Source organism: Gorilla gorilla, chromosome X (assembly GCF_029281585.2).
Source record: "Gorilla gorilla gorilla isolate KB3781 chromosome X, NHGRI_mGorGor1-v2.1_pri, whole genome shotgun sequence".
Lineage (NCBI taxonomy): Eukaryota > Metazoa > Chordata > Mammalia > Primates > Hominidae > Gorilla > Gorilla gorilla.
Genome location: NC_073247.2, coordinates 159,639,035 through 159,664,383, shown reverse-complemented (window position 1 = coordinate 159,664,383; position 25,349 = coordinate 159,639,035). Strand labels below are relative to the sequence as shown.

The window sequence follows — 25,349 nt, the reverse complement described above, 5'->3', positions numbered from 1 at the left end:
TTCTACCTAATAGGCAATGAAAATGCCCAAGGGAGAGAGTAGGAGTGAAATGATTTTTCAGTGTCCTAGAGGTGGTTTTCTTCTTTTCATATAAAGTGTCATATATCATGACCAGAATACGCACACGGAAAAGGTCAATTTCTTGCACACTCATTCACTCACTGATATATTTGCTCATTTATTAAATAAACATTATTCTAAGTACTAGAGACATAAACATGACTAAGATATGGTACCTGTCCTTGAGGAGCTTAAAATTTAGAAGGGAAAGTAGATATACAGACTAACAATATTATGTTGAGATGAGTTCAAGTAGAGGTAATCAGAGGTTGGTAGAAGGCAGACAAGAAGAAGCCTGACCCAATGTGTGCAGGAGGTTTGGAGTAAGCTTCCTAGAAGAGGTGACCTCTAAGATGAGGCCTGCAGCCTGAGTGGAGAGAGCCAGATAAAGAAAAGTGGAGGTGGGGAGATGCATAAGAGCATTTCAGTCAGCAGATACACTTTATGAGACTCAGAGTGACAAGGTGGCATGTTGTTTGTAAACATCTAGTAGAGTGGCATGGCTGGAAATGTTAAGTGAGCTCACTGGAAATTCCTAATGACACAGATCCACACAGTTGTGGGACATTTTTTTTCTTCTAAAAATTCCCAGGAGCCTAGATCTAAGAGCAGAGAAGTGGTATGGATTCAGTTTCCATGAAACAAGGGGACTGGAAACAAGAATGGATTAAAGTACTCGACAATGGGATCCAGGCTGGATAAAAAAAAAAAAAGAGCAAATGATGTTAGGAAGATGGCAGACCGGGAGAAAAGAGAGAGTTAAAGACACTGGAGGCCTCAATGTGTTAAAGAACAGGTTCAGCAAAAATGAAGCAGAGAAAAAGCTGGAGGACAAGGAACCTATGGTGAAAGAGTAGGATTTTGAACTTTAAGATTTCAGAGATTCAGAGGTTCAATTTTGAGTGAATAACAATGTTCAAGATGTGGGCATGAAACTGGGTGGCCAAGGATGAGTAAAGGGGCAATTCCTCCGGATTGAGTATATCAGGGAACTCTGAGGCTAGGGGCTCAAAGAAACAAAAACATACATCATTGAAGAAATTTGTTGGGTGTTTTGGAACCTCAAGAGTTTAACATAACTGATCAGAAAGAAAGAAATGGCCTGAGGACAGAGCAAGATGGCAGAACAGAATGCTCTAACAATTACCCCCATCCTACCCCGCCATAGGAACACCAAATTTAACAACTATATACACAGGAAAAAAAAAAGCCCCTTCATAAGAACCAAAAATCAGGGGAGCACTCAGAGTACTTGCTTTTAACTTCATACAGCTGAAAGAAGTACTGAAGAGAGTAGGAAAGACAGTCTTGAATTGCCAATGCCGCCTCTCCCCTATCCCCCAGCAGTGGCTGCATGGCACAGAAAGAGAATCTGTGCACTTGGGAGAGAAAGAGTGCAGCAACTGTGAGACATTACATTGAACTCAGAGCTGCCCTGTCAAAGCAGAAAGCAAAACCAGGCTGAACTCAGCTGATGCCCACTCACAGAGGGACTATTTAAACCAGACCTAGCCAGAGAGGAACCACCCATCCCAGTAGTCAGGATTGAATCTGGCAAGCCTTGCCACTGTGGGCCAAAAGTTCACTGGGGCCCTCAATAACCTTGAAAGGCAGTCTAGGCCACCAGGACTGCAATTCTTAGGTTAGTCCTAGTGCTGAACTGGGTTAAGAGTCAGTGGATTTAGGAAGCACACAACCTACTGACACACTAGCCAGGGTGGCTAAGGGAATGTTGGTGCCACCCCTCCCCTAACTCCAGGCTGCAAAACTCATAGCTCCAAAAGAGACTCCTTCCATCTGTTTCAGAAGAGGAGAGGGAAGAGTAAAGAAGACTTTGTCTTACATCTTGGATATCAGCTCAGCCACAGTGGGAAAGGGCACCAGTCAGAGTCAAGAGGTCCCCTTTTCAGGCCCTAGCTCACAGATGACAGTTCTAGATACACCCTGAACCAGGAGACAATCTACTGCCTTAAAGGGAAGGATCCAGTCCTAGCAGGACCTGCTGACTGAAAATCCCTTGGGCCCTGAATAACAAGCAGTGATACCTAGGTTATGCTGTGAGCCTTGGGTGAGACTTTGAGACTTGCTGAATTCAGGTGTGACTCAGCACATCCTCAGCTGTGGTGGCTACAGGGAGAGACTCCTGCTTGAGAAAAGCAGTGGGAAAAGTAAAGGGAATTTTGTCTTGAACCTTAAATAACCAGCTTAGTCACAGGGGAGTAGAGCACCAAGTGGGCTTTTAGCGTACCCAATCCCGGGCCTTGGCTGTTGGATGGCATTTCTGGACCTGCCCTGGGCCAGAGGGGAGCCCACTGCCCTGAAGGGTGGTGAGTCCCAGGCCAGGTAACATTCACCACAAGCTGATAGAAGAGCCCTCGGGCTTTAAGAGAACATTGGCAGTACTCCCGCTGGGCCTGCAGTGTTGATTGCCACAAGGTAGGGCTCTTCTGCCTGTAGAAAGGGGAAGAAACAGTGGGAAGAACTGCATCTTGTGGTGAGTGCCAGATCACCTGCAGTACAACAGAACACTGGGTATATTTCTAAGGTTTTGACTCTAGTTCTTGGCTCCTGCAAAGTACCCCTGGACATGCCTGGGGCCTGCAAGAACTCACCACCCTGAAGGGAAGGATACAAGGCTGGCTGGCTTTGCCACCTGCTGTTTGTAGAGTCCCAGTGCCTTGAGCAAACATAAGCAGTGGCCAGGTAGTGATTACAGTGGGCCTTGGACAAGCCCTAGTGCTGTGCTGGCTTAAGGTCTGCCCTAGTGCAGTCCCAGTGGTGGTGGCCTCAGTGGTGTTTGGGTCACCTCACCCCAAAGCTCCAGGCAGCTCAGTCCAGAGAGAGAGACTCCATTTGATTGGGGAAAAGGAAAGGAAGAGAACAAGAGCCTCTGATGGTAATCCAGAGAATTATTCTGGTTTTTTTCCCAAGATCATTAAGGAAGTACCTCTACAAGTCTGCAAGAGTCACAGCGTCACTGGATTTGGTATGCCTCCTAATGTGAATACAGCTTAGATCACAACACTCAAGTCCCTTAGAACACCTGGAAAGCTGTCCGAAGAAAGACAGGTACAAACAAGCCCAGATAGTGAACAGTACAACGAATACCTAACTCTTCAATGCCCAGACACAGACAAACATTCACAAGCATCAAGACCATCCAGGAAAATGTGAAATCACCAAATGAACTAAATAAGGCACCAGAAACTAATCCTGGAGAAACAGAGACATATTATCTTCCAGACAAACAATTCAAAATAGCTGTTTTGAGGAAACACAAAGAAATTCAATAGAACACAGACAAGGAATGCATAATTATATCAGACAAACTGAAAAAAGAGGTTGAAATAATTAAAAATAATCAGGCAGAAATTCTGGAGTTAAAAATGCAACTGACACACTGAAGAATGCATCAGAGTTTTTTAATAGTAGATTGATCAAGTAGAATAAACAATTAGTGACCTTGAAGATAGGCTATTTTAAAATACATTTAATACCATTTAAAATGGTCAGAGGAGACAAAAGAAAAAAGAAAACAATGAAACATGCCTACAACATCTAGAAAATAGTCTCAAAAGGTGTCTGTTCATGTCCTTCGCCCACTTTTTGATGGGGTTGTTTGTTTTTTTCTTGTAAATTTGTTTGAGTTCATTGTAGATTCTGGATATTAGCCCTTTGTCAGATGAGTAGGTTGCGAAAATTTTCCCCCATTCTGTAGGTTGCCTGTTCACTCTGATGGTAGTTTCTTTTGCTGGGCAGAAGCTCTTTAGTTTAATTAGATCCCATTTGTCAATTTTGTCTTTTGTTGTCATTGCTTTTGGTATTTTAGACATGAAGTCCTTGCCCATGCCTATGTCCTGAATGGTAATGCCTAGATTTTTTTCTAGGGTTTTTATGGTTTTAGGTCTAACGTTTAAGTCTTTAATCCATCTTGAATTAATTTTTGTATAAGGTGTAAGGAAGGGATCCAGTTTCAGCTTTCTACATATGGCTAGCCAGTTTTCCCAGCACCATTTATTAAATAGGGAATCCTTTCCCCATTTCTTGTATTTCTCAGGTTTGTCAAAGATCAGATAGTTATAGATATGCGGTGTTACTTCTGAGGGCTCTGTTCTGTTCCATTGATCTATGTCTCTGTTTTGATACCAGTACCATGCTGTTTTGGTTACTGTAGCCTTGTAGTATAGTTTGAAGTCAGGTAGTGTGATGCCTCCAGCTTTGTTCTTTTGGCTTAGGATTGACTTGGCATGAACAGACACTTCTCAAAAGAAGACATTTATGCAGCCAAAAAACACATGAAAAAATGCTCACCATCACTGGCCATCAGAGAAATGCAAATCAAAACCACAATGAGATACCATCTCATGCCAGTTAGAATGGCGATCATTAAAAAGTCAGGAAACAACAGGTGCTGGAGAGGATGTGGAGAAATAGGAACACTTTTACACTGTTGGTGGGACTGTAAACTAGTTCAACCCTTGTGCAAGTCAGTGTGGCGATTCCTCAGGGATCTAGAACTAGAAATACCATTTGACCCAGCCATCCCATTACTGGGTATATACCCAAAGGACTATAAATCATGCTGCTATAAAGACACATGCACACGTATGTTTATTGCAACACTATTCACAATAGCAAAGACTTGGAACCAAACCAAATGTCCAACAATGATAGACTGGATCAAGAAAATGTGGCACATATACACCATGGAATACTATGCAGCCATAAAAAATGATGAGTTCACGTCCTTTGTAGGGACATGGATGAAATTGGAAATCATCATTCTCAGTAAACTATCGCAAGAACAAAAAACCAAACACCGCATATTCTCACTCATAGGTGGGAATTGAACAATGAGATCACATGGACACAGGAAGGGGAATATCACACTCTGGGGACTGTGGTGGGGTGGGGGGAGGGGAGAGGGATAGCATTGGGAGATATACCTAATGCTAGATGACCAGTTAGTGGGTGCAGCGCACCAGCATGGCACATGCATACACATGTAACTAACCTGCACATTGTGCACATGTACCCTAAAACTTAAAGTATAATAATAATAAAATTTAAAAAATTTAAAAAAAAGAAAATAGTCTCAAAAGGACAAATCTAAGAGTTAGTGGCCTTAAAAAGGAGGTAGAGAAGGTGATGGGGTAAAAGTTTGTTCAAAGCAATAATAACAGAGGATGTCCCAAACCTAGACAAAGATATCAATATACAAGTACAAGAAGTTATAGAATACCAGGCAGATTTAACCAAAAGAAGATGACCTCAAGGCATTTAATAATCAAACTCCCAAAGGTCAAGGATGAACAATGGATCCTAAAAGCACTAAGAGAAAAGAAACAAATAACATACAATGGAGCCCCAGTAAGTCTGGCAGCAGAGTTACCAGCAGAAACCTTATGGCCAGGAGAGAGTAGCATGATATATATAAGGTGCTGAAGGAAAAATAAGACATACTACTCTTTCACCCTAGAGCAGTATGTCCAACGAAAATATCCTTCAGACATGAAGAAAAATAAAGACTTTCCCAGACAAACAAAAGCTGGGGGATTTCATCAATACCAGATCTGTCCTACACAAAATGCTACATTGAATACTTTAATGAGAAAGAAAAGGGTGTTAATGACCAATAATAAATCATCTGAAGGTACAAAACTCACTGGCAATAATAAGTATGCAGAAAACCACAAAATATTATAACAAAGTAACTTTGTTGTATAAACTACTCTTAAGTGGAAAGACTAAAGATGAACCAATCAAAAATATTAACTGCAACAACTCTTCAAAACATCGACTACTATAAGATACAAGCAGAAACAATAAAAAGTTTAAAAATTGGGGGATGAAACTATGAGGTAGAGTTTTTATTAGTTTCCTTTTTGTTGACTGTTTATGCAAACAATGTTATGTTGTTATCAGCTTAAAATAATAGGTTATTAGATAGTATTTGCTAGCCTCATGGTAACCTCTAATCAAAAAACATACAATGGATTCACAGAAAATAAAAAGCAAGAAACTAAATCATATCACCGGAGAAAATCACCTTCACTAGAGGAAGACAGGAAGGAAGGAAAGTAGAAGGAGAAGACCACAAGGCCACCAGAAAACAAATAACAAAATGGCAGAAGTAAGTCATTACTTATCAATAATAACACTGAATATAAAAGGACTACACTCTCCAATCAAAAGACACAGAGTGGCTGAATGGATATAAAAATGAGACCCAATCATCAGTTGCCTACAAGAAACACACTTCACCTATAAAGACACATATAGCTTGAAAATAAAGGAATGAAAAAAAGACATTCCATACCAATGAAAACCAAGACAGAGCAGGAGTAGCTATACTTACATCAGTAAAAAATATATTTCAAAACAAAACTATATGAAGAAACACACTTCACCTATAAAGACACATATAGACTGAAAATAAAGGAATGAAAAAAAGACATTCCATACCAATGGAAACCAAGAAAGAGAAGGAGTAGCTATACTTACATCAGAAAAAATCTATTTCAAAACAAAACTATATGAAGAGACAAAGACAGTCACCACATAATGATAGAGGCCAACTCAGCAATGGAATATAGCAATAGTAAATATATGTGCACCCAACACTGGAACACCCAGATACATAAAGCAAATAGTATTAGAGCTAAAGATAGAGATAGACCCCAGTACAATAATAGCTAGTGACTTCAATACCCTACTGTCAGCACTGGACAGATATTCCAGACAGAAAATGAACAAAGTAACATCAGACTTAATTTGCACTGTACACCAAATAGACCTAATAGATACTTAGAGAAAACCCTACAGAATACACTTTCTTTCCCCAGCACATGAATTATCCTCAAGGATAGACTGTGTGTTAGGTCACAAAGCAAGCCCTAAAACATTGAAAAAAATTAAAACGATAACAAGCATCTTCTCTCACCAAAATGGAATAAAACTAGAAATCAATAACAAAAGGAAATTTGGAAACTATACAAACACATGGAAATTAAACAATATGTTCCTGAATAGCCAATGAATCAATGAAGAGATTAAGAAGGAAATTAAAACACTTCTTGAAACAACTGATAATGGAAACATGATATACCAAAACCTGGGATACAACATAAGCAGTACTCAGAGGGAAGATTATAGCTGTAAGTACCTATATCAAAAAGAGGAAAAACTTCACATAAACAGCCTAATGATACATCTTAAATAACCAGAAAAGCAAAATCAAACCAAACCCACAATTAGGAGAATAAAAATAATAAAGATGAGAGCAGAAATAAATAAATTTGAAATGAAGAAAACAATACAGAAGATTAATGAAACAAAAAGTTGTTTTTTTAAGAAAGAGAAATAAAATTCACAAACCTTTAGCCAGACTAAGCAAACAAGAGCGAATACCCAAATAAGTAAAATCAGAGATGAAAAAGAAGACATTATAACTGATACCATAGAAATTCAAAGGTTCAATAGTGGCTACTCTGAGCAACTATATGCCAATAAATTGTAAAATCTAGAAGAAATGGAAAAATGTCTAGACACATACAACCTAACAAAATTGAGCCAGGAAGAAATCCAAAACCTGAACAGACCAATAACAAGTAACGAGAGCAAGGCTATAATAAAACTCTCCCAGGAAAAGAAAAGCCCAGGACCCACGGGCTGGGCATGTTGGCTTCTGTCTGTAATCCCAGCACTTCAGGAGGCCAAGGCAGGTGGATTCCTTGAGCTCAGGAGTTTGAGACCAGCCTGGGCAACATGGTGAAGCTCTGTTTCTACCAAATATACAAAAATTAGTTGGGTGTGGTGGCACACGCCTGTGGTCCTGGGTACTCGGGAGGCTGAGGTGGGAGGATTGCCGGAGCCCGGGAAGTCGAGGCTGCAGTGAGCCGTGATTGTGCCACTGCACTGCAGCCTGGGTGACAGAGCGAGAACTTGTCTTAAAAAAAAAATTCCCAAGTTTACTTCCGTAGAAGCCATCTACATGCTAACTTTTTATCTGTACCTCTTTTACGGACAATGATTTTCTACTTTGGATACTTGTATATGTCCCTTATTACATAGACTATGTGTGTTCCTTGAGAGCACAGAGCATAATCTGATTTGCTTCTTTGTCCTTCACAGCACCTAACACAAGGCCTGGAACACAGATATTCTTGAAAGCATTAGAAGTTCTTGAATGATATAATGAAATGAAATAGAGATATTTCAGGAAGATGAGTCTGGCAAGACATTGCGGGATGGATTAGAGGGAGAGTAGATAAGGAGTCCAGGTATATGTCCAAACTGGTTTGGCAGGTATCCTTAATTCCTCTTTACCTAAGGCCAATGCTATACATTCCTATTTAAGTACCAGGAAACCTCTCTGGAACCCACCTCCTAGCCATCCTCCAAGCCCCACTTGCGGCCCCATCTCAGATGGTGTCTCTCTTATAAGAATCTCTTGGATTAGATATATCATTACGACCTCTCAGCTCTGAAACCTGCCTTTGCTCTTTAGATGCTACCCTTAGTTCCCTTTTGCTCCTCTCCTGAAGCCACTTGCCTAGAATGGGAAAAGGCACTCAAGGCTGGTACTAAATTACAATAAAATGGGAGAAGGGGCAAATTCCAGACTCATTCCAAAGAAGAACAAAACAAAACAGAACACAATGACAAGGAGAGTAAGTGAAAAGATTATATATTGAGGATAAATGAGAAGAAATAGTCACCAAAGACTCTAAGGTTCTAGCCTGGGAAACTAAAGAAATCACTGACAGGAATGGAGAAGGGTCAAGGGGAGATGATTTAGGAGAAAAAGAAAATGAGTTCACTTTTTCACATGTTGCATTTGAGGTGCTGATAAAACATCTAATTCACGAGAGTGACTGGAAATATGGAACAGGTAGAGGTGAAGATTTTAGGATTTGGAATTAAGAGTAATTTACCCAGAGACTCTTGGAATACTATGGTCAGAAAATACCATAGAAATTATCTAACTCAAGTCTCTACTATAATTTTGTTAGAAAATCAATACTCAAAGAATTTAAACACATCCATGAAACGTGGCGAAAGCAGAATGAGAATGCAGATCTTTTAGAATGTTCTTCCTACTATATATTTCTAACATTTTCTGATAAATGGGAGTAAGGCTTTGGGAAACAACCACATTTGGGTGAACAAAGAAAAGCAGACTGAGATGGATCAAAATTGTAAGAGGAACAATGAAATCCAAGGGGGGGAAATTTCAAGAAGGGAGCAGTCAACAGTGTACTCTGTGACAAAAAGATCAAATTAAATGGGAATTGAGAAAAGGTCACTTCATTTTGCAATGAAGTTATTAGTTACTTGGCAACAGAATGTTCTTTTTAATAGTACCTACTATGCCAGAGTTCTCTAAAATGCTGTCCTTGGAGTCCTTGCAATGAGAACACCTCAGACATATGATCCGCATAATGAGGTTCTCTTATTATTTCAGTAATTAAATTACCATGAACAGCGTCCAAGAAGTACCAGCTTTATACGAATTTCAAACCTATAGTGAATCATGTTAGAGCAGAGTTCCAGTTTGCTCACATTCTCATCTGACATATTTTATCAAAGTTCTTAGAGCCTAGTCATACTTTTCAAAATTTATAGATTTTATTTCCTTCCTCTGAATTCAGATGTATATAATCCTAGGAACTTCAAACTTTCCAGTAGTTCGCTAATTACTGCATAAAGCTTTTCAAAATAACATTACTAATTATATTGTACAGTATAATGAGATATGCAAACATGGGAAATTGAAAATGTAAATGTCTATTTTTTAAATTCAAAGGGTGATGATTTTTAGGCAGTTTTTGACACGTTTATTCCCAGTTCTTTACCTCCCATTGTAAGAAAATAAGTAGCACTAAGACTATCGGCATAATGAAAACCAGATTATAATACAGGGAATCATGCAGCAGGATTTGTCTAAATGTAGAAATTTTCAGTAACAGCCATCTGGCAAGTAGCAACATTGAAAGTGTATGGGGGATGTGCTTTTTACATCATCTGTGTATCAGATGATCTACAATCTTCAAAAAAAATAGACATTTTATTAGTTGAAAGAAAACACAGTTTTGTCATTTTCAGACTGAGTTCTGAATTTTGTCTTAATTCAAAGTTACAAATTCAATCTGATAGGAAGAAAAAGAACATGAAAATGCACTTCATCTGAATTTAACAGGCATGGTATTATGTTTAAGTTTTCCACCTTACCAAAGCTACAGACACACTCAAGTATCATATCTCTATATAATCCACAGATGTTTAAATGGCATATACACACAGATTTAAACTTTATCTAAAAACAGATAAAGATTAGAAACTGAATTAGAAACTGCACTTGAGACTACTGTCGCTGGCTACAGTAATAGCTGTTATAAGAACAATTCAGCCACCTCCCTTTTTCTCTTCCCCTTAGAATTCCTCTCCCCTGCTTCCTTTTGTCGCTATCCACTTGATCTTTTCCTTCCTTCTCCTCTAAGCAAAGGCTTAAGCCTACTAGTGACACTTATACCTAATGAAGCTTCTGATCCCTACTGAGGATAAAAATAGATCTTACATAACCTTAAGGACACAATAAATTTCAAAAACACATCTTATATGTTAGTTTAATATGGCTATTGGTGAATTCTTAGAAAGTTTTTCACTAATGCTCTCTGCTTCCTTTTGTATGTGCAACCAGTTCAAACTGGCTTGAGTCCTCTGTGTACCAGGTTCATATCACACTAGAACTCAAGTCAAGTAGAAGTAAACTAGAGATTCAGTTATAGATTTTTTCAGTGGCAAAATTAAGCTGTATCTGCTAGGAAATGAAATAAATTAAGGTGTCTATAGTGAGAAGACCACCATCTGAATGTAATTAATTCTGTGAAAAGGACCCCTCTCTACCTACTCCAAATCTGTCCCCCTTCAAAATCGACCTGAAACGGCACCTCTACCATGAAGCCTGACGTGCCCTCTCCTACTTAACCTGATCTCCACTGCTTCAAAACTTTTGTAAGTTATTGCTACCATCCATTTTAGTCCTTAATTATTTTCATCTTATATTGTAATTTAAATGTGTCATACTTGGGATTTGTTTTAAGGTGGATTTAAGCTCCTTAAAAGTAGGGCCTATGTCTTAAAAATTTCTGTATCCTCCGTTATACCCGGCACAGGCAAACATTGAATGAATATGGTCAATAGTGGAAAAAACGACTTAGGCGCCAAAAACTGAAGTACATATGGCTCTGGTGCATAATTACCCTTTTCACCTACACTGCTTTTAGTTCTCCCACCAACTCAAATTGCTTCACATTTTTTTTTTGTTTTTGTTTTTGTTTTTTTTGAGACGGAGTCTCACTCTGTCGCCCAGGCTAGAGTGCAGTGACGCGATCTCGGCTCACTGTAACTTCCGCCTCCCGGGTTCAAGCGATTCTCCTGCCTCAGCCTCCTGAGTAGCTGGGATTACAGGCGCGTGTCACCATGCCTGGCTAATTTTTGTATTGTTAGTAGAGACAGGGTTTCACCATGTTGTTCAGGCTGGTCTCGAACTCCTGACCTCGTGATCTGCCCGCCTTGGCCTCCCAAAGTGCTTCTCATTTTTTAAGCTCTCCAACTCTTGTCAGTTGCTGGCTCCTTAGGTGATCCTTAAAAAAGGCACTGTCCAAATTGCAGAGGTTGGGGAATACCAAAACATTGTTTGTTTTGGCTTGCAACCGAAGGCCAAGAGGAGAGCTACGACAGCTCTTTCTTAAAGGAATTCTCAGTTATTTAATGTTTAAGACAGGATTTAGCAGGAGGAGGAGCTTAAGGCTATCTTCCAACGATGAAAGAGCAAAAAAAGGTCTTCCAAAAGAGGCCCAAATCACATTACTGCAGATAGTCATAATAGCTTTTGGTACCTCTGATTTGGACAAACAACTGTGTTTGGCTTCTTTCTTTTCCTTTTTAAGCCACCACATATTGATTTTACTGCTGTGTCTATTTCTCTTTTATGGGTTATTTATTTTACCTACCCTAATATTTTATCTATCTCTTTATTCTTTGAAATGGAGAACAGAAAGTGAGTTAAGGAAATCGTTCTAAGGAGATATCTTGCCCTGCAAAAGCAGACTATGGCCTGCACTTGGCTCCTTGTTTGATATCAGGGATGGGATTTCCCCGTTCTTACACAATGATTCTCCTTGCCTCTAAAATCAGCCTACCACAATAGGCTGAAAGTGCCCATCCACTCTCAATCATTGTTCCTGGAAATTCAGCTAGGCAGCAAGATGAATCTGCTACCTGCTCCAAGGGTCATGATAGTCAGCTCAAGATGACCGAAGGAGCATACTGCTCTTGCACAAAATAGTAAAATAAATAAATAAAACATAGTAAACCAAAATGTATAGTATCCAATATATACACTTATTCACATTGTTTCTCAAGCAGTCTGTATTATGTAGAAAGAAGGAAATATATTAGGATCGAGAACAATCCTTTGGATTTCATTTTAGAGAAAAAAAAAATCCAGGAGACCTGAACACCCCCATAAAATTCCTTTGCAGAGGTATAACACAGGGACCATAATGAAGTTATCATACCAAACTTATAATCCTAGAAACTCTCTAAATTTCATGGTATATTCCTAGCCACCAATTTCTAGCAAATGTTACTTTATTGTTATTCATGGTTTATTTTTTTAATACAAAATCAACCTTTGAAGAGAAGAAGGAAGGGTCAAAAATTCCACTCCTACTGCCAATCACTTCGATGATCTTCATCCAAAGTAAGGCAGTGTATATAGTCTAACTCTTCTTGCGAAATCTAAACCATATTCTGGTAACTCAACTACTACTTCCACATTAACTTCAATAAAAACATAAAACATGCTTAACCTTCAACAGGCACCTTCTCTTTATCAGAGAATTTAAGGAGGTACTTATTCTCAGGGTAGTGACAATGCTGACCTTGCACGCGCACAAACCTGAGAGTGAGTGCTTCCCTTAACTTTGTGCTCTAAGTGCTTCACTCACCTCACTCTAGTCCTGACTGTGCTCTGTACCTCTGTACCCACTCTGTCCCCATAGGTGGGGAGCTATAAAAAAAAAAAAAAGCTTGGAAGCATCATGCTAGTAGTCCATTGGCGTTTTGTATAAGATGCTAAGAAGAAATTTGTTTTCCAATTGGCTTGAAGACAGATCAAGGCTTTATGACCCAATAGTAGATGATCATTAAAGACCAATGGCAGATGACTCAATGGAAACTAACACTTCCAGGAACTGTTCTGATTTGCAGTTAATAGCCACCCCCACTGCACACACACCAAGCTTGCTAATTTATTTTTCCTTCTAATTGTGGGTTTGTTTGATAAGGGAATGTACAGATACTATGCAAGAAGAAAATCTATGGAAGAATAAAATAACACGCATTTTATTTTATTTCTGAGACGTATTTTCACTCTTGTTGCTGAGACTGGAGTGCAGTGGTGGGATCTTGGCTCACTGCAACCTCTGCCTCCCAGGTTCAAGCAATTCTCTTGCCTAAGCCTCCCAAGTAGCTGGGATTACAGGTGTGCGCCACCATGCCCGGCAAATTTTGTAGTTTTTAAATAGAAACGGGGTTTCACCATGTTGGCCAGGCTGGTCTTGAACTCCTGACCTCAAGTGATCCACCTGCCTCGGCCTCCCAGGTTCAAGCAATTCTCCTGCCTAAGCCTCCCAAGTAGCTGGGATTACAGGCGTGCACCACCATGCCCGGCTAATTTTGTATTTTTTTTTTAATAGAAGCGGGGTTTCGCCATGTTGGTCAGACTGGTCTAGAACTCCTGACCTCAAGTGATCCACCCGCCTCGGCCTCCCAAAGTGCTGGGATTACAGGCGTGAGCCACCGTGCCTGGCCGATAACATGCATTTTAAAAACATATTATGGCAACTCTAGTTTTAGGTCTTTCCCAAGCTACCATATTTTCAACATAAAGAACCCAAACATAATCCCTGTATTTCTGAAGTGTATTAATAAATATGTCTATACACAAATACTCATGTATACTTAGCAACGAGCAAATAAAAGTTTATATTCACCTACCTCCTCCAGAAAAGAGAGCGGCAATAAATGGGCAGACATACCAGGATGATCAGGCTGATCGCACCAAGCCCAAACATTTGCATCATCTGTTTAGGCACTGTTGGTTTAATTATATCCTGTTACTTTCATGACTTAAGCAAGAGAAGTAAATCCAAGTTCTTTCATAAAGTCTTTATAAAGAAACTATCAGTTAATAAAGTGAAATGAGGAGGTATTCTTATGTGACAGGTAAATATCCTTGCTACTTTATAAGGAACAGGAGTTCATGAAATGTTCTTGAAATACAACTGAAGGCTACACTTTCAATATGTACCCCTTAATGAAGCCTTAACAAAATGATCCTACTTTTTGTACCATCATTGATTACTATGATGCATATGATATTTCTTCCTCTGGCCCTAAATTGGCTTTTTCTCTTGGCCATATGTTGTATATCCTAGAGCACTTGGGGAGCACATTAATCTATGAACCGTTAACTTGGTAAATAAATAGCTTCTTAATCTATGGTCACACCACCCTGAATGTGCCCCATCTCATCTGATCTTGTGAGCTAAGCAAGGTCTAGCCTGGTTAGTGCTTGGATGGGAGACTGGGAATAACCAGATGCTGCAGGTTTACTTCCAAATTACAAAATATTAAATTAAACAAGGAATCAAGAATGTGCAGGTGAAATAAGCATATTTTAGTCTTATATTCATCGGAAAATGCATTCTAATGTGATTGGGGAATTGTAAGTCACAGTTAAATTTTTTCCTCTGCAAGAACCAAATGTTGCTTCATACATAATATAAAGACCAAACTGATAAATGAATTACAAATAACATGTGACAGTGTTAAAATTGTAATATTATATTCATGATCAGGTTTTAGCTTCCAGTATTAATACTACATATTCAACAAAAAGTCGTAAATTGAATAGGGACTATATTAACTTAAGATATTATTTTGCATGCATCCTTTTTGTAGTATTAGTGTTTCATCATATCAAATCCATGCATCATGAGAGCAACTGGAAATACATCCCCAATATCCAAATGAAGGTAGCAAAAACAGATGGTGTAGTTCTCAAAACTTTGTAAAGAAAAAAATATTCAGAAGAACCTAATTCAAAAACTATAGAACAAGACTCGGTGTGGTGGCTCACACCTATAAATTCCAGCACTTTGGGAGGCCGAGGCAGAAGAACTGCTGGAACCCAAGAGTTGGAGACCAGCCTGGGAAGCCTAGGGAGACCCTGTCTCTACAAAAAAATTAAAAATTAGTCGGGCTTGCTGGTGCACGTCTGTAGTCCCAACTACTCAGGAAGCTGAGGCGGGTGGATCACTTGAGCCCCGGATGTCGAGGCTGCAGTCAGCTGTGATCACGTCACCACTGCACTCCAGCCTGGGTAACAGAGTGAGATGCTATCTCAAAAAATACCCAATAAAGAAAAACTAATAAGCAGACCTTAACAAGAAACATGCAAGTCTACTGTAACATACTGACATGAAGACAAGACAAATGGGAAGAATTCTACCTAGGAGGAAAAGCTGGGCAAAGAAAAGTAAGCTAAGGCATGCCCAACCGGTATCTTCTCTCAGCCATTGAGGGTTCCATAGAGCCTGGAAACTTTTGGACAAAACACAGATAGTGACTAAAGCAAAAGAAAATGTGAGACTAATTTTTGTATTACCAAAGTCACCATCCAAAGGCTAAGCAAAAACTGCTCCTGACCAGAGTCATGACCACCTCAGGACCTTCTAAGGAGCACCGCTCTAGGACTGGGAGTCCCATTTAAGTATTAAGCTAGGAAATCCAAATATGAACTTATGCCACTGCGATCTGTTTATTTAATATTAAAAAATAGAAATAAATGAAAGAGGAATAACTTACCATCTCTAAATGGAGCAAAACATTTGAAGCTCGTGGTCCCCAATGATGAAAAACAGCATTTGTGTCTCAAACATTCACTCTCACTAAGATCTTGCAGCTCATTACAAGGCTTTACCACCTGATTTTCCCTCAGAATGCAAGCTTTTAAAAACAGAAATTTAAGAAAGAGAATTCAGCATGGTTAGTTACCACTTTCCCTAATTAAATAATTACTGGAAGACAAAGAAGAAAAGCAAACATTTAATGGCATATACAACTAATGATGGGTGCTAAAAGAAAATAAGACTTAAGCTAAAAGTTACCACTAAGTTATTTAACATCACATTTTCAAATCTAGGTGAATTGCAGAAAATTACAAGTTGTTAAAAAATCTTTGGTAAGATAGTTTAAAAGGACAATAAATCATGAGCTGAGTGGTGATGATGCAAATATAACACAGAAGGAACTAAATAACAACAAGTCAAATGCTTTTAAAACTAATCCCTTGTTAAAATGATCCCACATATATCCTCCGGCTTAACGTTACTAAGCCACAGAAACTCATTGAATGCATCAATGAGAATGAATGTAAGTAAAAATTACATAGTTTGCTGCTAGTGACTAAAGTAAGTGATACACTGGCATTGACCTACTTTTTGTGAACACTTATCATATTGGCACTATAATATATTTTAAGATTCTTCGTTTCACCCTTAAATTATGACTCTATAATTTTAAACAAGCAATGATTTATGGCATTAACACCAAGATTCATGCAACTGCAATAAATTCGTACATACCTGAATCTAAAAGACCTGCAAGCTCAAATAGCTTATTTTCTATAATATCCTGCTTTATAAGAGAAACAAATACAAACTAAAAAGCACAATATCAGATTTTCATTCAAAAAGAAAAACCTCCACAGTATGTCTATGTGTTAAGGCCAGAATAGATTCGGTTCAATCTCTTATACTATCAACAATTACAAACTTAAAAGTAGTAACTGATATTTTATAATCACTAAAGCACTTCAACATCAGCAAAGAACAATGTAATTGTTTTATGCAAATTTTAACCTCAGTATATTTTACTACATTCCTCTTTTTTAAAGATTGGCAATTGCTGAAGCCAAGGTAAAAATAATAATATCTACCATTATTTAGGCACCTGTTTGGGCCAGGAACCTTGCTTTACACACTTTATTACTAATCTTTGCAACAAACTCCCAAATTGAGTTTTACAATCTCTGTTTTAAAAATAATAAAGGATCAAAGTAACTTATGCAAGATCGAAAATTTAATGCACTACCAACTGGCCTAGATACTCATTTTCCAAACATTTTAGACATGAGAGTTTATCCTACTTGTTGTTCTATATTCTAAGTAATCTGTTCTTCAATTCTGCTAGGCCCAGAGTGGCTCTTCTCCCCTAGGTTGGATTGCATCAAGTGTTCAGTTCTGGGTGTCAAACACCCAGAAAATGGTGACAATAGTCAGGACTACTCAGAGATGGGATGGATTTCCTTGCATGCTGAGTTTCTCACCATGGGTACTGTTCAAACACCACTTTCCAGAAATGCTAAAGAGAGGGTTAGGGTTAGGGTTAAATCGTAGAAGAGACTAGACTATATGATCTCTAAGATCATCTGTTAATTTATGCTTTAAGTGCATCTGATGGACTTTATGCTAGATATTAAAATTAACACAGGCCAGGCACGATGGCTCGCGCCTGTAATCCCAGCACTTTGGGAGCCCAAGGCGGGCGGATCACGAGGTCAAGAGATCGAGACCGTCCTGGCCAACATGGTGAAAACCTGTCTCTACTAAAAATACAAAAATTAGCTGGGCGTGGTGGCATGTGCCTGTAGTCCCAGCTACTCAGGAGGCTGAGGTAGGAGAATTGCTTGAACCTGGGAAGCAGAGGTTGCAGTGAGCCGAGATTGTGCCACTGCACTCCAGCCTGGCAACAGAGCGAGACTCTGTCTCAAAAAAACAAAAACAAATTAACTTTCAAGCTCAAATTACTAAGAGGCATTGGTAATTTTAAAGAATCAAAAAGGTAGAACAATTTTTTTTGTCAGGTTTAAGTATGTAATTTTGTCCAAAGGGAGAAAGATCAGGTGATCTCTCAAGCTTCCCTGCCAGTGTGTATCAAGGTTATCATTTTAATCTGCAAGAGATAAATATTTTACAAATAGTAGCCTAATGGCAAAACACGAACTTTTTTTTCATGCTTAAGTGGTAAGAGTGTTTATTTTCAATTATGTGGGGGAAGAAATAACTTGGTCAAAAATATTTCACGTTTTATGAAGCTGTAGTTATTGTCTTCAAAGACAGTATGTACATTTTATAAATATTTAATCACTTTTTGAATCAACCTAGGTCAGGTGTTTCTATTAAAATGGAACAATTTTATTTTGTTGGACAAAATTTTTACTTCATATAATTGATTTTGACTTACTTTCCTGCACCAGGTTGGAGAAATATTTGGGAAATGCAGATATCTTTTTCGAACCATTTTTATAGGTGGCTTCAGTGTCTGTACAATGTAGTTATTATAGGTAAGTATACGACTGTTTACATCTGTCGTTTTCATAAGCTTTAAAGCTTAAATCATCATTAGTTGTTGTTTACGACTAACTTTGGCACTCAAACCGTTCTTTCAGCCTATACGACATAACACCGTCTCAGATTTCTTTTTTATTTACTCAATTTGACCACGGCAGTATTTTGAGTTTATTTAAGGAACTTGTTTATTTTGCTATTCTCATTGGTAGATGCCTATTTTAAACTTAATGTAACAAGTATAAAGAAACATAAAGAGATTTTTTCAAGTTCACTAAAGAATTCAGTGGAAAGGCCTGGAATCAAAGAACAGATATAATTTTGTGCTTATAGAGTATATCAAATTTTGTTAGAATAAATTCTGCATGATTTTTCATAAGAGCTTTATCTTTGTACTTCACATATTCCAATTTATATGAAGCTTCTCCTTGAAAGGGCACCACATGCTATACAAAATGAAACGTGTTTATTTGTGGTTAATAATTCTCAGGGGTCATAATGTGCTTGATAAACACATTATATACAGAATCACAAAAAGACAGTGAGACTTGAAACCTGGGATTTCTATCATTAAAACAGATGGGAAAACATCTGGCATATTCCATAACATCAGTCACACAGTACCCTCACTAATGCCACAGAAGACATCAATTTCACAATACTGGGTCAGTGACTGAATTTCAGGCAATGCCATTCAGGTAAATTGTGAAAGATTTAGATATTTGCGAAGGAAAAGTATTTTATAAACAGTAACAAACATTTATGAAATGCCTTATGAATATTATCTCAGTTCATCCTCATAATTCTTTGTGGTAAATATCTTCATTTCAAAGATGAGGGCACTGAGGTTCAGAGAGATTGTCTTGCCTAAGCCAAAGAGCAGAGCCGGGATTCAAACTCAGCTCTGTCCCACTCCAGTGCCATTACACCACACTGCTTCCTAAACATTTAATTACTCTTTTCAAAACAAGAACATTAGAGGGGGAAAAAAAGTCAAACAAGAACTTACTTGCTGGAAAGAAAAAATTCAGCAAAGCTTCCAATGCGGAATCTTCTTCCAGAGATTGGCCATGAGCATTTTCACTGTTGGGCAGGATACCTTCATTTGCAAGCACAAAATATGAGGACCCTTAAGAAGAAGTAAAATTATTAATTCCAACATATAAAGCATTTATCACTTTCAATGACCCTTGAATGGTAATTACCTTTGCTTAAATTAATTATAGAATGTCAAATAGCTAACAGATATACTTTCATCTCATAACAGCTTAAGCATCATTAATAATCAGAATGCAATTTTGTTGTGAAACTGAAAAAGTGTTAAATTTACAAATGCTTAAGCTATAGGCTGACACATGCCATTGTTGTAAGCTGATTTACAATAGTAAACTTGCCTCTGACAAACGGCATGAAGAGGCCTAATCAACTGATGAGCTGAAAACAGTATGTATTCCAACTAAATCAGATCCCATCACAGAAAGTCTTGGAAAATATGTTGGCTTACATATATATTGACAAAAATCAAGGCCTTACATACAGTAAAACCTTCCTTATCCTTCTTTCTCACTATTTTAAATAACTGGTTTTTAGTCTTATTTACACAATTCCCTCCTACATGAGAGAAGAGGATAACACAGATTTGTCCACAGCATTAAATATTTCCCAAAACTATCTTTAATAATGTCACAGAATTCCATTATATGGCTCTATTATAACTCAGTTAGCAATTTCTCCATAGGAAAACATTTAGGCTGTTTACAATTTATTGATGTTATAAAGAATACTGCAGTGATTATCATTACATTATCGTTAGCTTGCAATGATTATCACTGAAGCTTTATATTTATATATTTGCAAATATTCATGAAAAATTACTTAAGATAAATTCTTAAGGCATGGTGGCTCTTGAATATGTCCAAATTACCCTCCAGCAGGGCAACCCCAAAATACACTTCTACCAGTAGTACAGGCAAGTGCCAGTTTTCTGACACCTCTCCATTTTTTTATTATTTGCCAATTTGATGGCCAAAATAAAACAAAATATCTTTTGTTTTAACTTGCAACTTTCAAATCAGTGAGCTTACATATTTCATATTGTGTTGCATAGTAGAGAACTTAACTCTTAATCTGCCACATATTTAAAATATTTTTTTCAAGGTAATTGGTTATCCTTCCTTTTTTATGGTGTTTGGGAAGCTCAGAAGCTTAAAATGTTATATGTAATTAAATCTATCAATCTCTTCCTTTATTATTTTTACCTCTATAAAGCCATTCTATACTCTAATACTCCCAACATTTTCATGGTTGTACTTTTTAAATTTAAATATTTAATACACCTGGAGTATATTTTGGAGTGTGTTGTGGAGTAGGGATACAATTTTTCCAGCAGTCATAAGGCCCTTTATTAAATCCATCCTTTTCTATTATACTTAAGATAACATCATCACATTCTAAATCCTTATATAGTCATAGATCTGCTTCTTGACTTTCTATTCTGTTCCACCAACCTATCTATTCATGTGCCAATACTAATGTTATTGTTTATTTTATCTTTTCTTTTATTTTTTTTGAGACAGAGTACCGCTCTGTTGCCCAGGCTGGAGTGCAATGGCGCAATCTCAGCTCACCGCAACCTCCGCCTTCCTGGTTCAAGTGATTCTTGTGCCTTGGCCTCCCGAGTAGCTGAGATTACAGGCATGCACCATCACGCTCAACTAATTTTTGTATTTTTAGTAGAGACGGGGTTTCACCATGTTTCCCAGGATGGTATCGTGATCCACCCGTCTAGGCCTCCGTAAGCCACTGCGCCCGGCCTATCTTATGTCATTATGTTTTAATAACTGATCTGGTAATCCTTTCATTGTCTCTACTATCAAATTTTATTTTCAGCTCTGAGAATTTTTTAGATGAACCTTAAAATCATTTTGTCAAGTCAAAAAAAATTCTAAATTTTATGGTAATTATGTTCACTTATTTATCATTCATTCAAAAATCATTTATTGTGTGTCCCACGTGCTAGGCATGAATTCAATTAAATGTAGACTCATTTGGAGAGAATTGATAATGTTACAAAATTTTTTCACCTAAGTAGTTTTGTTTCTCTGTTCATTCAAGTCTCTTTTTATGTCCCTGAATAAGGTTTATCATTGTATTCAGATAGGCCCTGCACTTTTCTTAGTACATTTATTCCCAGGCATCATATATATTTTGTTGTTTTGTGAACATAATCCATTTCACCACATTTTCTAGTGGATTGATGGTATGTAAGAGAGCTATTGATTTTTATACATGTATTTTCTTACTCCCTTAGTTAACTCTCGTTAGTTCTCATTGTTCTTCAGTTTCATTCCAGATAGACAATAATATTATCACTAAATATAGATGACTTTGTCTCCTTTCTTTACAATATTAACACCTGAATTATTTTTCTTCTTTCACTGTATTGCCTAGAAATGTTTAAACTATGTTGATTAATAACCATAATAATGGGCGTTCTTGAGTCATTCCTGACTTTAATGGGAATGTGCTAGTATTTCATAATGAAGTATAATGTTGGCTGCTGGTGTAAGGTAGATACCCTTTATTAAATTAAGGATGTATTTCTCTAGTTTTAGTTTTCTACAAATTTTCTGTTGTTATTTTGTTTCATTTTGAATCAGGGATAGAACTGGGATTCTATCAAATCCTTTTAATATTTACTGCCATGATGATATTTCCCCCTGCCTATTAATTATTGAATGTTATTAATATATTTGCCAATATTAAAATATTCTTGCATTCTTGAACAAAGTCCACAAGTGCTAATGTTTTATATAGGATTCATGATTCAACATTCCTAAGTGAAGTGTGTCTGCAGTTTTCTTTTGTGTGCTACATCTGTAAATTTTGGCATGAGAGTTATACCTGTTTCATAAAACAACCTAGGAAGCTTCCTGTTGTTTTTTCTAGACTAAAACAGATGAAACAATATAGGAATGATTTGATCCATTAAAGGTTTGGGAAAACTCATCCAGAAAAAGTCTGAGTCTTCATTTTTTGGAGAGGGGTAGTTCTTTATCTTTTGCTTCTTCATGGTCACAGTTAATTTTGTTATTTTTATTTTGCTAGGAAATCATCTACTTACAAAGCAATTATTAGCATGGAATCATAAGACTATTCACTTGTAACATTTAAATCTCCTTTATATCAATGATAATATCTTCTTTCTCATTTTAATGAGAGCAACTTCCATACACATACATTTGAATGTGTACTCTCACAATGAACTCTATTATAAATGTTAAATCAAGCTAAATTATATTATGCAAATGCTCTGTATCTTTATTTTTCTGTCAAGGACTAAAAGATAAATATTAAAGTATCTCACCATGATTGTGGTTTTGACGATTTCTACTTAAATTTCTAAAACTATTTGTTTCATATATTCCAATAGTGCATATTCAATCATGACAATTTTATCTTCACTATATATTACACCTTGACAATATTAAACATAATCCATTTTGTCCTGCTTGTTTTCTACTAATGCTTACTCATTATTGAACACCCACTATATTCTGTGTTTTGAGGATATATCAGTGAACAAGTCAGACAAGATCCCTGCCCTCATGGAGCTTACTACAATGCAGTGGAGAAGACAGACCACTAACAAATTAAGTAATTACAAATTGTAATGAGTGCTATGAAGAAAAGTGGATACTGATACAGAATAAAGGAGGGCGGCTACTTTAAATGGGAGCCAGTCTCTCTGAGGAGATGATATTTAAGTGGAAAAAAAAAAAAAAGGACTAGAAGTAGCTGGCTGAACAAAGGGCCTGGGAGAGTCCTTCCAGCACAAGGACAAGAAATGAGATTAATGTTGCTAGGCACATTTTGCCAGATCAGAGAACCCTCTGTCCTACATGACATGAGAAGGGAGCTACAGATGGAAGGGACCTTGACAAGACTTTAGTTCCATATTGCTGTTTGTTTGCTCAGTGTCCCCCTTCGTCAATTTGCTGTCCTTGTTGCCACTCGATTCAGCACACCATCTGAAGTAAGTGTTGGCTGACATTAGCACACTGAGGCCCAAGTCTCCATTCTAAGTTATATTCAGCAAGTTATGTGCTCTCTGGAATTCCTCTAGAATATTGATCCCCCAACTTAGAGTCCCCAACTCAGAGTGCCCTAGCCTCCAGACCCTGCCGGACAGGCTTGCCCTTGGCTTGACATGAAACACAAGTTGCTGTGATTTCTCTCCATCATGTTTTTATCTTTCAGAGAACCCTCCAAGTTTCTGGCATATAGATGCCAGATGGAAACTTTCTAGGTTCTCCAGGTTTTCACCCTTTATAGATCTTTCGGTCATTACAATGGGCATTGAAATGAAAGCGACAATTAAACATCTTAACTAAGATGAGCAACATCAGTGGCAGTCTCAACCATAAGTCTAGAATATATTTTACCCTGCCCTCCACCTTTGGTTTCTTCCGTACTCTGAAAGAAAATTATTTTTAAATTAATTTGAGCAGTATGTCTCAAAGTGTAGTCTATCACTAGTAGTACATAAGAATTTTAGGTGGAACATAGATGAATATTTATGCATATATTAATGTTTGCTATGAGTTTATTTGAAAGTGTAAAAGAAAAAAATATGAGTAACATATCAAACCTACCATGACACCAAACACGGCTGACATCACTTGCCATATGGCAAATCTTTATAAACTTTGTCTTTTTTAATACTTTGAGTTCTGGGATACATGTGCAGAATGTGCAGGTTTGTTACATAGGTATACATGGGCCATGGTGGTTTGCTGCATCCATCAACCCGTCATCTACATTAGGTATTTCTCCTAATGCTATCCCTCCTCTAGCCCCCCACCCCCTGACAGGCCCTGGTGTGTGATGTTCCTCTCCCTGTGTCCATATGTTCTCATTGTTCAACTCCTGAGTGAGAACATGCAGTGTTTAGTTTTCTGTCCCTGTGTTAGTTTGCTGAGAATGATGGTTTCAAGCCTCATCCATGTCCCTGCAAAGGACATGAACTCATTCTTTTTTATGGCTGCATAGTATTCCATGATGTAAATGTGCCATATTTTCTTTATCCAGTCTATCATTGATGGGCATTTGGGTTGGTTCCAAGTCTTTGCTATTGTAAATAGTGCTGCAATAAACATACGTGTGCATGCGTCTTTATAGTAGAATGATTTATAATCCTTTGGGTATATACCCAGTAATGGGATTGCTGGGTCAAATGGTATTTCTGGTTCTAGATCCTTGAGGAATTGCCACACTGTCTTCCACAATGGTTGAACTAATTTATACTCCCATCAACAGTGTAAAAGCGTTCCTGTTTCTCCACATCCTCTCCATCATCTGTTGTTTCCATACATTTTAATGATTGCCATTCTAACAGGCGAGAGATGGTATCTCATTGTGGTTTTTATTTGCATTTCTCTAATGACCAGTGATGATGAGCTTTTTTTCGTATGTTTTTTGGCCTCATAAATGTCTTCTTTTGAGAAGTGTCTGTTCATATCCTTTGCCCACTTTTTGATGGGTTTTTTTTTTCTTGTAAATTTGTTTAAGCTCCTTGTAGATTCTGGATATTAGACCTTTGTCAGATGGATAGATTGCAAAAATTTTCTCCCATTCTATAGGTTGCCAGTTCACTCTGATGATAGTTTCTTTTACTGAGTAGAAGCTCTTTAGTTTAATTAGATCCCATTTGTCAATTTTGGCTTTTGTTGCCATTGCTTTTGGTGCTTTAGTCATGAAGTCTTTGCCCATGCCATTGTCCTGAATGGAACTGTCTAGGTTTTCTTC

The 25,349-nt window shown here is 37.7% G+C and overlaps 1 protein-coding gene across 1 annotated transcript in view; it reads right to left on the bottom strand.

Moving 5' to 3' along the window:
- Nucleotides 1-25,349, bottom strand: part of FMR1NB (FMR1 neighbor) — a 43,786-nt gene that overhangs the window by 4,008 nt on the left and 14,429 nt on the right. Inside the window, exons 2-4 of the mRNA XM_004064977.4 lie at nucleotides 19,552-19,671; nucleotides 16,000-16,140; nucleotides 14,128-14,224 (exon numbers count right to left, since the gene is read on the bottom strand). Of these exons, the coding sequence (XP_004065025.2) occupies nucleotides 14,128-14,224; nucleotides 16,000-16,140; nucleotides 19,552-19,671 (358 nt within the window). The remainder of the gene's footprint in view (nucleotides 1-14,127; nucleotides 14,225-15,999; nucleotides 16,141-19,551; nucleotides 19,672-25,349) is intronic.